The 13871-nt window shown below is 38.8% G+C and overlaps 1 protein-coding gene and 1 pseudogene across 2 annotated transcripts in view; both read left to right on the top strand.

Moving 5' to 3' along the window:
- Window positions 1–13871, top strand: part of ZNHIT6 (zinc finger HIT-type containing 6) — a 109475-nt gene that overhangs the window by 59032 nt on the left and 36572 nt on the right. Inside the window, exons 9-10 of one of the 2 annotated variants that reach the window (XM_062191647.1) lie at window positions 3425–3549; window positions 10129–11060. In XM_062191647.1, the coding sequence (XP_062047631.1) occupies window positions 3425–3549; window positions 10129–10169 (166 nt within the window). In that variant the 3' untranslated portion in view covers window positions 10170–11060. Of the gene's footprint in view, window positions 1–3424; window positions 3550–10128; window positions 11061–13871 lie in introns of those variants that run through there. The other variant, XM_062191648.1, reaches the window with a different exon arrangement.
- Window positions 8879–9762, top strand: LOC133759911 (small ribosomal subunit protein eS1-like; annotated as a pseudogene).

The raw sequence follows: 13871 nt of genomic DNA, 5'->3' as shown, positions 1-13871 counted from the left end.
ATTTTTCATATTTGTAGAGGGTAGAGAGGATGATGTACCAAGAGGTAGCACTGGTCAGAAGGGAAATAAAGTGGTTTGTGAGTTCCCCACCCTTTTATAATCTGTCCTGTTTTGAGTTGCAAGGTGTTTTTTGAGTTTCATTTTAAAAACTCCCTCATTTTATAATAAAGTGCAGGGAAAGGAGTTCAAGAACTTGGCCAGTTTCTTTGAAAGTTAGTAACAGAGCCAGGATTAAAAGTACACCCTTGAGTATCAAGACAGCTTTATTTATATAATGTCAGTCAGTCTAACACCTGTTTAGCCTACTAACCCATGCTGCCCTCATAATGCCCCCATGAAGCTGCCCGAAGCAGAGGTCACCTAGTGAACCTGTGAGGGTGAGCAAGTGAAACAACAAGAGAAAACCTGACTCTCTGGGGGTAAAACAAAAGACAAATGCTGGTATTTCCACTCTTCCAAACCTAAGTAGTTTGTCTTATGGTAGCAGGACCGTTCTTAATGGAAATACCAGAGATGATGAAAATTCCAAAAAGATAAGGATGTGCCTTAGGAGTCAGTGACTTAATGGCTTGCAAAGGAGCTAAAGCCTAAATGTTTTAGGCAGCGCAGAGCTAGCCTCTTAATGCTTGTCTTATGGTAATGGAAACACAGATTTAAGGTACTTTTGGCCTCTTTGAATTAAATGTGACAAGAAAATAATGGTTTGAATGTGTATTGATCATTGTAAGGCTATACTTAAAATGCTTATAAAGAAAAATACATAAGGTCTTCAGAAAAATGAAGTCTTCACGAAAAATGTGTATTTTGAAAAAACTGCATGAATTTCATTTTTTTTGTGCCAAAATAAGCTTATCTTTCAATTTTTCCACAAACTCTTTGAAGTCCCCTTGTGATGTGCTTCAATGCCTACATTCTTTTTTGTAAAGAAATCAAGTGACTTTGTCTTGAACTAAAGTTTTGTGGTTTTTTTATGTTAAAAGATTTAATTTTATTTATTTCAAAGGCAGAGTTACAGAGAGAGCGAGCTCTGGGGAGAGAGATGTATCTTCTGTCTGCTGGTTCATTCCCCAGTGGCTGCAACAGCCCAGGGCTATACCGGGCAGAAGCCAGGAACTTCTTCTGGGTTTCCCACATACATGAGGGAGCCCAAACACTTGAGCCATCCTCCACTGTTTTTCCAGACACATTAGCAGGGAGCTGGTTAGGAAATGGAGCAACCAGGGCTTGAACCGATGTCCTTATGAAATGCTGGTGCCGCAGGGAGCAGCCTAACCGGCTCCACCACAACGCCAGTCCCCTGAACTAAAGGCCAAACACCTACCCAAAACATATTCTTAACAAAAACTTTAGTTCACTGGGTGTGAATGATTTATTTATTATTAAAATTTACTCCTAAATTACAGCAGATTCAGTTGTATCATAGAGATAACCTCAGTCTTGCTCATTACCGTTTCAGTGTGTTTTTGTTTTTGTTTCGTTTTTAATAATTTTTTTTCAAGACTGAGTTAGAAAGAAAGAGGTTTTCCATCCACTGGTTCAGTCCCCCAGACAGCCACAATGACTAGAGCTGTGTTGATCTGAAGCTGGGAGCCTCCCTCTGTCTCCCACATGGATGAAGGGGCCCAAGTACTTGAACCATCTTCCACTGCCATCCCAGGCACATTAGCAAGGCGCTGGATATGAAATGGAGCAGCAGAGCCTCTTAGCTGGCACCCACACGGGAAGCCAGCACCACAGGTGGTGGTTTTACTTGCTGCTCCATAGTGCCTGCCCTTCAGTGTGTGTTTATTTGAGAGGTAGAGTTAGAGACTGAGAGACAGAGAGAAAGGTTTTCTATCTGCTGGTTCACTCCCTGAAGGGCCGCAGCATCTAAAGCTGAGCTGAGGCTATCCAAAGCCAGGAGCCAGGAGTTTCTTCCGGGTCTCCCACATGGGTGGACTTGGGCCATCTTCTACTGCTTTCCCAGGCCTTAGTGGAGAGCTGGATCGGAAGAGGGTCAGCTGGGACTCAAACCAGTGCCTATGTGGGGTGCCAGCACCACAGGTTGACTTAGCCAACCAAGCCACGGCGTTGGCCCCTCAGTGTGTTTTCTTAAACAAGGGAGAATGGGTGTTATAGCTGTCGAGCTCGATCCCTTGGAATGTGTATTTTGTATGTAAGTATCATGTCATTGGGGAAGAAAGCTGGAGAACTTCTGCACTACATCACTGAACATGTTTTTACCTTTTTCCTCTCTGACTGAGATGATGTTCACATGCCAGCATATTCCCATATGTAGCCCCTGGTAAACTACCTGAAATTCTGCTTTTTATCTCCCACCCCAGAAAACTAACAAGAGGGTATTATGGGAATGCATCTTTACAACCCAAACTTATGGTTTTTAAATAATGACCTAAGAATTCAATACCTTTTGGCTGGTGCTGCGGCATAGAAGTTAAAGCCAACGCCTACAGTGCCAGCATCCCATTATGGGTGCCAGTTCAAGTCCCAGCTGCATCACTTGTGATCCAGCTCTCTGCTATGGCCTAGGAAAGCAGTAGAGAATGGCCCAAGTCCTTGTGAGAAACCGGGAGAAGCTCTTGGCTCCTAGCTTCGGATCTACACAGCTCTGGCCATTGCGGCCATCAGGGGATTGGACCAGGGGCTGGAAGACCTCTGTCTCATTGGCTCTGCCTCTATGTAACTCTGCTTTTCAAATAAAGAAGTAAATCTTTAAAAAAAAAAAAAATTTATACTTTAATGAATATTAGTGCCTTATTGCCTGTGATAGGTTGGACAGCTGTGCTGTGGTGTGTGACTGATAAACTCCATATTTCTTAAATTTTATGCTTTTGCCTGATTCAGAAGCCCAGAAATAGTTTTGTTAAGTTTTAAAATGGAGGGCCAAATTTAACTGTGACAATATAAATTTCTAGAGAACAGTTACTATTGGCTTTTCTACAAAGTATTTTGTCACCAGTTTTTTAAATACTATATGTTACTAGAAATTATTTATTATAGGATAGGGTTTGTTTTTTGTTTTTTGTTTTTCCATTAAGGTTTAAAGTAAATATGTTTGAGAAATTTGAATTTTTGCCCAGCCATTCTTTTATGCCAGAAAAATTCGTGACACATTAGATGTAAATGTTATAGAAGAGTTCAACTCTTCCTTAGTTGTTATAAAAATTAGTGGCTTGTTCTAGAGTTTTCCTAATGTAAACATCTTATATACTTTTGAGTTAGTTGTAGATCCTCTATAATAGTAGCACTTTTTCCTGATTTTCTTAGAAGTTATTAAACATTTTGTTATAAGGAAATAACTACTGTGTTAATATCATCACCTTAAAAAATTTTAATTGAAAGAGTCTGTGATAATATTTTGTTTATAAGTAATTTGGAATATTAAGGGTGTTTTTTGTTTTTCTTTTGCTTTTATATTAATAAGATACTATGAACTGGATCCTTATAAAAGTCTCCTAGACAATTTGAGGAACAAAGTGATCATTGAATACCCAACATTTCATGTGGTGTTGAAAGGATCCAGTAATGACATGGAAGTTCTTCACCAAGGTAAGCATAAATGTGTTCCTGTGATACTTAAAATAACTCAAGAGAACCTGAAGCAATTATGGGACTGCCCCTTATTTCTTGTTATTTATGTTTTTCTACCATGTTTACACTCTTCTATAGTTGACTTTGTAGCTACAGTTAATAATGTAAAAAGCCAAATGAATAAGCTACTGCCTCTGTCCTTTGGAGAGTATGTAAGCTTATAATACCAATTTCCCATGGTAAATCAGCCTGAATGTCTAGCTATAAAAGGATATTGGTATTATGTTATTTATTTGTTCATTCATTCATTCATTCATTGTCTTTTTGTTAAGCCAGTAGTCTAAATAACAGTTTTAGTCCTAGTATGCTCCTACGTTATAGCAAAGGATAAGGTGGCAAATTTAAACATAAAATTATGTTTAAAATATTGACTGCATTTAGACCAAGCTTGTGCCATTAACCCTTTATGTACTTTTTAAAATTTTATTTTATTTATCTTTTAATAGAAAGCTTTTATTTCATAAATATAGATTTCATAAATACAACTTGTGGATTATAGCAGTTCTTCCCCCCCCATACCCGCCCTCCCACCCCCAAACCGTCCCACCTCCTAATCCCACTCCCATCCCATTCTTTATTAAGATTCATTTTTAATTATCTTTCTATACAGAAGATCAACTCTATACTAAGTAAAGATTTTAATAGTTTGCACCTACACAGACACACAAAGTATAGAGTACTATTTGAAGACTAGTTTTACCATTAATTCTCATAGTACAACACATTAAGGACAGATGTCCTACATGGGGAGCAAGAGAACAGTGGTTCCTGTTGTTGATTTAACAATTGACACTCTCATTTATGACATCGGTGACCACCAGAGGCTCTTGTCATGAGCTGCCCAGGCTGTGGAAGCCTCTTGAGTCCACAAATTCTGACATTATTTAGACAGGGCCATAATCAAAGTGGAGGTTCTCTCCTCCCTTCAGAGAAAGGTCCCTCCTTTGATGGCCCCATCTTTTCACCAGAATCTCACTCACAGAGTTCTTTCATTTAGGTCATTTTTTGCCACAGTGTCTTGATTTCCATGTATGAAATGCTCTCATGGGCTTTTTAGCCAGATCCAAATGCCTTGAGGTCTGATTCTGAGGCCAGTGTGCTATTTAGGGCATTTCTCATTCTATGAGTCTGCTGTGTGGCCCGCTTCCTGTATTGGATTGTTCCTTCCTTTTTAATTCTATCTATTATTATTAGCAGACACTTGATCTTATTTATGTGATCCTTTTGACACTTAATCCTATCTTTATGATCAGTTATGAACTTAAACTGATCACTTTAACTAGTAAGATGGCATTAGTACCTGCCAACTTAATGGGATTTGGAGTCCCGTGGCAAGTTTTTAGCTTTATCCTTAGGGGTAAATCTGAGGGAACGTATGCCAAACTGTACATCTCTTCCTTCTCTTATGTCTTTTTTTAAACACATTTTCCTATTGAGTTTGTGTCCTTGACCATATGGGGAAGTATTTGAACTAGAAAATCTGTACATAAAGGCCTAGCAAGTAAAATTACTTATCCACATTTGCAACTACTAATTGAAGTGAACGAAATGCATTTCTGAATGAAAAATTCCACAGCATGAATAAAATTCAGTAGTTACCTTAAAAAGGTAAGGGGGCTTATCTAGCAACTCAAAACTGTTAGCTACTACTTTCAGCTAAGAATTATAGGTCTAGGCCAGGTTTCATTGTAACAAATGTGGTATCCTTGTCTTGGATTGAACTCTTTAAAAAAAATAAATAAATAACTTGAAATGTGTGTTCCAGGTTTTACTGTTACACCAGCATTACAGGCTGTAACAGACAGTAAACTTAATGTTGTAAGGTGTTTTCTGTATATATGCCTACAGTTTTCTGTATATATGCCTAGGTTTCTTTTTTTTTTTTTTTTTTTTAAGACTTATTTATTTATTTGAAAGAGTTACACAGAGAGAGAAGGAGAGGCAGAGAGAGAGGTCTTCCATCCACTGGCTCACTCCCCAGTTGGCTGCAACAGCCAGAGCTGCACCAATCTGAAGCCTGGAGCCAGGAGCCCCTTTTGGGTCTCCCATGCGGGTGCAGGAGCCCAAGGACTTGGGCCATCTTCCACTGCTTTCCCAGGCCATAGCAGAGAGCTGGATCAGAAGAGGAGCAGCCGGGACTCAAACTGGCTCCCATATAGGATGCTGGCACTGCAGGCGGCAGCTCTACCTGCTGCACTACAATGCTGCCCTTGAGTGCCTAGCTTTCTAGTCTTTGTAAAAGTTAATAGAATAGTTTTTTTTTCTTAAAGTAGCCAAAATTTTGTCAGTGCCATAAATTGAAACCAGATTTTAATTAGCAAATATTAATTCTTTAATAATAAATATGAGCCTGTAAATGTTATACTTATTCTTAACTTTATAATATTTTTCACAATCTGAACACCAGTTTTGTTTTCTCAAAATAAATTAGGGATTTTAGCTTTAAATGGCCAGTTACATTTTTTTAAAACTTTATAAAACCTTACTTTTTCCTTAATACAATTTACTCTCTCTAAATGTTGGTTTCAGGGAAAGTTGTTAGTAATGTGAGTTACTAGCCAGGGCAAACATTGTCTGTGTAAATAAACATAGCACACACAGCTCCTCTTTCACCTTATTTAGAAATGCACATCCAAGTGAGGCTGTGAGGCTTCCTGTAATGGAGCAATAAGAAAAGGCTACTTTGGTGTAGGGTACTTGGAACTTTATTAAGTGAAATTTGCCATTTTTGTGGTAGTTATATGATGTTTAACTTGTTTACAGGAATGCAGGTGACTCGTGCTTTCCATACTGAGGGTTATCTAGAACTGCTGTAGCACAGAAACAAAGAAGATCTGACAGGATTTTAAAGCCTCTATCGGTGTTATCACATTGTAACTAAACACACCTTAACAGTAATGCCAGGTCTTCCTATATGTGCATGTTGTTGTGTAAGCCCTTCCAGGTGCCGTTTCTTTGTGGATCCTCAAAGAATTGGATGTTCTGCAGGTGGTCCCTTGTTGAGGGAGGGGATTATATAAGAACAAGGCATTTTCTTTGGAAAGCCTTGAAATTCTTTCTCTCTCCAGAGGAAAAAAAGTTGGATTTTGATCCTGAGTTTATAGTACAAGGTGTCTCTTTTCTAGTTTGGGGGAAATGTGTGTCTGGGCTGGGATTCAGTAGTTTCCACACTCGATGGTTGTTATAATGTTTATTATGATTGTGGATTGCCATAATTTATTTTTTCAAAAGTCTGCCTGTATTAATCAGCCTTGGGCAAGGTTTTGTTTTACTTTGTTTATTGCTTTTTAAGGAAAGAAAAAGGTTGACTGTAAAAGAATAAGCAGTTAAGGTAGGCCACTAGATTGGAAATACAGAGTACTGATTACCCACCTTGTATCAGTCAGTGGAAAGTGCTCAGAATGGTATGGCTTGGGACAGGCACTTAGCCTAGTTAACATGTTAGTTAAGATGCCCACATCCCATATCAGTGCACCCAGGTTCCATGCTTGGCTCTGAGTCTTAACTCCAGCTTCCCACTAGTTGCAGACCTGAGGAGGCAGTGATGATGGCTAAAGTGAACTGGGTTGCTGGATTGGCAGACCTGGATTGAGTTCCCAGCTCCCAGGCTTTGGCTCCATCCAGTTTCAGCCATTGTGGGCATTGTGGGAATGAACCAGCAGATGGAAGCTCATTCTCACCGTCTCTCCTCTCTTAGTAAATAAGTTAAAACAGAAATAGAAAAGCTATCATCAACATAGTTCTTTAAAAAAAAAAAAAATAGTATAACTTGCTTGACAGAACCTTGTTTATCAAAGTTAGACTAGCAGATTTTTATTTATTTATTTATTTGAAAGAGTTACACAAAGAGAGAAAAAGACAGAGAGAGAGATCTTCCATCCACAGACTCACTCCCCAGGTGGCCACAATGGCCCAAGCTGGGCCAGGCCAAAACTAGGAGCCAGGGGACTTCTTCCAGGTCTCCCACATGTTGCAGGGTCCCAAACACATGGACCATCTTCTGCTTTTCCCAGGCCGTTAGCAAGGAGCTGTATCAGAAGTGGAGCAGCTGGACAGAAACCGGTGCCCAATGGGACGCCAGAATCTCAGGTGGAGGCTTTACCCACTATGCCACAACACTGGTGCAGACTTGCAGATTAAAACCATTTCATTTCAGCCTAAGGAGGAAAGAGTAAATTCCTTTTCAGAGAAGATTACTGGATACATTTGGGGGCAAAGAAAGGGAAAAATAGTCCCCTCACTGCTATAAAGATATTGATTTTAAAATATAACAGCAAAATATATTTCCCAGATGTTCCTATGTAACACAAGTTTTAAAAATACCTCTGCCTTTTGAGAAAGAATTCAACCCCAGATTGATTCATGTCATTAGTGAAAATATGTGGCATGGTAGCTACTCATCTGTCAGTTTCTTATTGGTCCCATAAATCCTTCCTTCCACTCTCCTTCGTTCTCTCCTCATTCCTCCTTACCCCTCTTCTTCCCCTTTAAGTGTGTGTGTGGATGGGGGGGGGGGGGTCTCAAGCACATGAACACAAACATAAATTTTATAGTATAATAGGTGTTACAATGGAAATGGCATACAACTTCCATTGGAAAATATTATGGAAGAAGCAAAGGAGAAACCAGTCACTTACATATCATGGAGGCACTCAACAGACTGCTGAGCTTATAAACGTCCTCAAGGGTAGACACCATTTCTTAGATGGAACTTATTTGGGTGTGTTACTCATAGAAAGGATTCTAAACACAACTTTGGTTCCTGGTACAATGTGAAATCTAGGTGCCATCAATTTGGAATATGAGGCAAAGGTCCAAGATTATGGTCCCAACATGAACATTCATAAGCTGTTGGCCTTTGGACCATTCACTCTGTGTGTGCTTTATTTTTTTCATCTATGCAATGGAGATAAATTATTATAAGCCTCAAGCAAAAAAAAAAAATCTTTTAACCTTAATAATTTCACAGTCTTTTTATTCATTAATTCCTTTTAGCTTCACAATACAGTGAAATAAATAGAGCAAATACTCTGATTATGTTGCTTTGGCAAACCTACTCTATGCTGTGGGGAAAAATACAGGGAGAAAAGGTCCAGTCTTGTGTTCTCAATGACCTGTGTATGGTGCATCAATCTACTAGTTAGTCCCACTCACTCTAGGCAAGACAGGAGTATCAGAGGTGCTCCATTGACTCTGAAGTCTTCTTGCCTATGAAAAGGAGGTAGTGATTAGCTAGGCTTCTGTCAGCCCACCTTCACTCAGCATGTACTGACCTTCAATTTTAAGATTTGAAAGAAGCCTTTTGGCTCTCTGAGCACGACCATGGCGGTCGGCAAGAACAAGCGCCTTACGAAAGGCGGCAAAAAGGGAGCCAAGAAGAAAGTGGTGGACCCATTTTCTAAGAAAGATTGGTATGATGTGAAAGCACCTGCTATGTTCAACATACGAAATATTGGGAAAACACTGGTCACGAGGACCCAAGGAACCAAAATTGCGTCTGATGGTCTCAAGGGTCGTGTTTTTGAAGTGAGTCTTGCTGACCTGCAGAACGATGAAGTTGCATTTAGAAAATTCAAACTGATTACGGAGGATGTTCAGGGCAAAAACTGCCTAACTTCCACGGCATGGATCTTACCTGTGACAAAATGTGCTCCATGGTCAAAAAATGGCAGACCATGATTGAAGCTCATGTTGATGTCAAGACTACCGATGGCTATTTGCTTCGTCTGTTCTGTGTTGGTTTTACCAAAAAACGCAACAATCAGATACGGAAGACTTCCTATGCTCAGCACCAGCAAGTCCGCCAGATCCGGAAGAAGATGATGGAAATCATGACACGGGAGGTGCAAACAAATGACTTGAAAGAAGTAGTCAATAAATTGATCCCAGACAGCATTGGAAAAGACATAGAGAAGGCTTGCCAATCTATTTATCCTCTCCATGATGTCTTCATTAGAAAAGTGAAGATGCTGAAGAAGCCCAAGTTTGAATTGGGAAAACTCATGGAGCTTCACGGAGAAGTTAGTAGTTCTGGAAAAGCCACTGGGGATGAGACGGGTGCGAAAGTCGAACGAGCTGATGGCTATGAACCACCTGTTCAAGAATCTGTTTAAAATTTAGACTTTAATAGTGACAAATAAAATGTCCTATTTGTGAAAAAAAAAAAAAAAAGAGATTTGAAAGAAAATCTTGGAAAAGTTGATTCCAACCACATGTGGCCAGCCTGTGTGATACGAGTGATCTGTTTAGGAGCATGATTGTGGAATGATAACCACACGTGAAGTGACCATTCTCAAGTCTTCCACACAGTCAGGAAGGATGTTACCTCACAAAATATAATTGCTACTTTCACATTTCTCTATTTATTGTGGCCAGGATTGTATATCCCAGCTGCCTGGGACATGACACAGTTTGTCTGTCCCCGTGAGCTATGCTGTTGCTATGCATCAGAAGGGAGAAGAAAAAAGGAAAAAACAGAACAGGCTAAACAGAAACAGTATAAACATTTGACTATATGTTTACTTTTTTTTTTTCCAGCGAAAAGTGAAGCTACCAAGAACTTTGGCAAGAAAAATTGAGCACTCCTCTGGAAGAAGTTGAAAATTCCCAGACAGTTGGAGAGGACAATGCATTGATGGGCTGTTGGGTGATTGTGGTATTGTTGTTGTAATTTTTTGTCTGAAAAATAATTAAACAATCTAAATTTTTAAAAATACATTTCATAACCTTTTTAATTAATTGGCTTGTAAGCCCCCCATTCATATTAGAATCCATTTTTGCACCTGAAAAACATAGTGCATATTAAGCTGTGGCTTAATTCTATAGGCTGAAAACTTTTTCTGTTAGTTCAGTGCAATACTGTTTGTAGTACCAAGAGTAATCTGTGTTAACTGCACAATTGGCATTCTGCTTAGTGGGACCTCACTAAATAGAAAGACTGTGAAACACACCATTTTATCAAGGAGAACTGGTCCTCCACCAGCATTCTATATTTGGGTTTTGTATGTAACTTAACTCTTTTTAAGACAGCTTTTATACTTAGGAAACTCCCAATACAATGCCACAATGCCTTGTGTAAATAAATACTATTAACCACATTTTCTTACATTCAGTTCAGAATTTCAGCAACTCCACATTGTTTGACTCTCGAGTGCCAACAGATTTGACGGTACTTGTTCACAAACTTATTGTCAAAGACTCATTGACTTATAAATTCCATTCTTCTTGTCCCATTCCCAAACCATTCACATTATTACCACATGAGTGTTGTGGTGACCAGTTTGATGCTGTGTTTTGATGTGTTTAGCAGTAACTAAAGAAAATAAATGTTTGGAATTCTTTAATAAATTATTAAAATGTATAAATATGTATGCATATTTGTATGTTAATTTATATCTAATGGAAATTCACATATTAAAATTAGGGTTTCCTAATTTTATTGAAATTTATACAGTTATGAAGCTGCAATATTACTGTAAAAGAATAAAGAATTATTACATCTGTATTACATCTGTGTTCTTAGTGGTTAAACAATAATAAAATTGGACATCAAATTCATTTTTAGTTTACAAGTGGAATAAATTTTAGACCAAAAAGAAGCCCCAGAGGCATTAAAGAGACTTAGAAATAATAGAAATATGAAAAGATAATGAAATGAGAGTAAGAGAAACTTGTGGAACACAAAAAATATGTAACTTGGGTTAGAAATTGAAAAAGAGAATTCTAAGACAATTATGCCAAAAAGATCTGTGTTATAAAATTACTAGTGGAAATGTGATTCATAGAAAGGAAAGCTTTGTACTTTGAGAGATTTATTTACATCCTTAAAGCAAATCCTTGAATCTTCTAGTATAGTAAAGAATTTATGTGAAGTAGCATACCCTTTGATACTAAATATCAAAACTAAGTGGGATTTCAAGGGATCCAGGTTTAATCTAAAAGTTAAATGTGTCTTGCGGCTGGCGCTGTGGCGTAGCTGGTAAAGCCACCACTTGCGGCACGGGCATCCCCTGTGGGCACCAGTTTGAGTCCCAGCTGCCCCACTTCGAATCCAGCTCTCTGCTATGCCTTGGGAAAGCAGTAGAAGATGGCCCAAGACCCTGGGCCCCTGCACCCACATGGGAGACCCGGAAGAAGCTCCTGGTTCCTGGCTTCAGATCAGCACAGCTCCGGCCGTTGCAGCCGATTGGGGAATGAACCAGCAGATGGAAGACAATCTGTAGCTCTCTGTCTCTCTTTCTCCCTCCCTCTCTCCCTCTCTCCATTTCTCTCATCTCTCTCTCTCTCTCTCTCTCTGACTCTCTGCCTCTCTGTGTGTAACTCTGACTTTCAAATAAATAAATAAATCCTTAAAAAAATGTTAAATGTGTCTTGATGAAAACAGGCAAGAAATAGGATGAATTGAATCAAACATGCCATGGAGTTGTTTTTGGGGAAAAGTGGAATAAAGTACACAAAACAAACATGTGATCTGAATGTCAGGGTGGAGAGGAATTTCCTGACAGTGAAATCTGTTATGATGTAGTCTCATTTCCAAGAAAAGCATTGAGTGCTATCCCTTCTAGAATTTAAATTGAAAGCTGGACTAAAACCAAAGGATTTGTCCTGTACTTTCCTCTGCCCAGGAGAGGAAAAAGAAAGATTAAAAAATCGGTGTGATCTAATGCATCTCTGCCAGCTCTATTTTCTAGAATTCCATTAGACTTTTCAATTACAGGCTATTTTTTTAAGGAAATAATTTAACTAGCAAAGTGCATCTAAATATAGCTACCACCTCATCTGATTAATATTCACATTTATTCCCACAGGATTTACAATAAACGTGTTTTAGTGAAAAAAGCATGTCAGAGACTTGAAAGGATGAAATTGGAATAATTCACTGAAAGTTCTAGAAATGTGTAGTATTCAGAGGCCCTCTCCATTTTTGATTCTTTACAAATTCTGATAAGTAAAAAACTCCTTGACCTAGGTTAAGTTCAGAATATCACATTTTACTCATGAATCACATTTTAAAAGGAGAAAAGCTCCACCTGGCCTTCTTTATTTTTAAACAGTGATTTCAAAGAGTAGATATGCCTTTCATAGTTGCTAATTATTACCTATGGGGTTGATAGTCACAAATTACAGTAAACAAAACTTGCACCTGTTCCCATTATAAATATGAATTAAAGAGTTACTATAATAGATATTAAAGATTCCAAAGCGTAATTGAGCCATTTTGTTTCTCTAGCAAGTAATGAAATTCAGGTTTCACAATGCATAATAAAATGTTAAGCTATACATAGCCAACAGTTTCCTTTATACATTTTGTATAATTAGGTTGACATGTACTGTGTGTTGTATCTGATTTCATATTGCTCAATTCATTACACAGTGTGCTGTACCTGAATTACTACTACTAAATTTTATATAAATTGCTAGTCTACTTTTATTTAATCATACACTATTTTATTTTAAGCTATATGTTAGATAATTTTGATTTTTTTATTTATTTTCATTTTATTTGAAAGAGAGAACTCACCTGTCCACTGGCTCACTTCCCAAATGCCCACAATAGCCAGGACTGAGCCAGGCCAAACCCAGGAGGCCAGGATACAATCTGGGTGTCCAGTGTGGGTGGTACAGACCCGAGTACTGGAGCCATCACCTGCTGCCTCTCAGGGTGTGTGTTAGCAGGAAGCTGGGTTGAAAGCAGAGGTAGAACTCAAACACAAGCACCCATATAGGGGATGTGGTGTCCCAGTGTCTTAAGCACTACACTAAACACCTACCTCAAGCACTTTTAATTATTAACCCATCCTTCAGTTGGAAATGACAGAAACTCAACTTCATTGCATGAAGGACAATTTATTAGCTCTTAAACAGGGAAGTGCAAGCATGGCTATAGCCAAACATGCAAAGAAGTCACCTTGCTATCCCTCCAAGTTGGTTCTGATTTTTGTTTTTTCTCCTGAATTAGTTTTCTCTTCAAGACAGACTTTGTCTTTGCAGTGAGGGGTAAAGAGCTGAGGATGATGATAGAAATGGAGGCTTTCAGCTTATATAACCAAAGCATGGCAGCAAATGATACAAAATTCTGAAGAAGCACTTTGATTTTTCCCATACCGGATCGCAATCTATCCCCAAGCTGATCAGAAAGTGAAAATTATTGGGGCCAGCACTGTGGCACAGCGGGTTAACACCCAGGCCTGAAGCACTGGCATCCCATATAGGTGCCAATTCAAGACCTGGCTGCTCCACTTCCAATCCAGCTCTCTGCTATGGCCTGGGAAAGGAGTAGA

The sequence above is a fragment of the Lepus europaeus genome, chromosome 5 (assembly GCF_033115175.1).
Source record: "Lepus europaeus isolate LE1 chromosome 5, mLepTim1.pri, whole genome shotgun sequence".
Taxonomy (NCBI): Eukaryota; Metazoa; Chordata; class Mammalia; order Lagomorpha; family Leporidae; genus Lepus; species Lepus europaeus.
The sequence above is the reverse complement of the archived record's forward strand: the minus strand, read 5'-3'. Positions and strand labels throughout refer to the sequence as shown.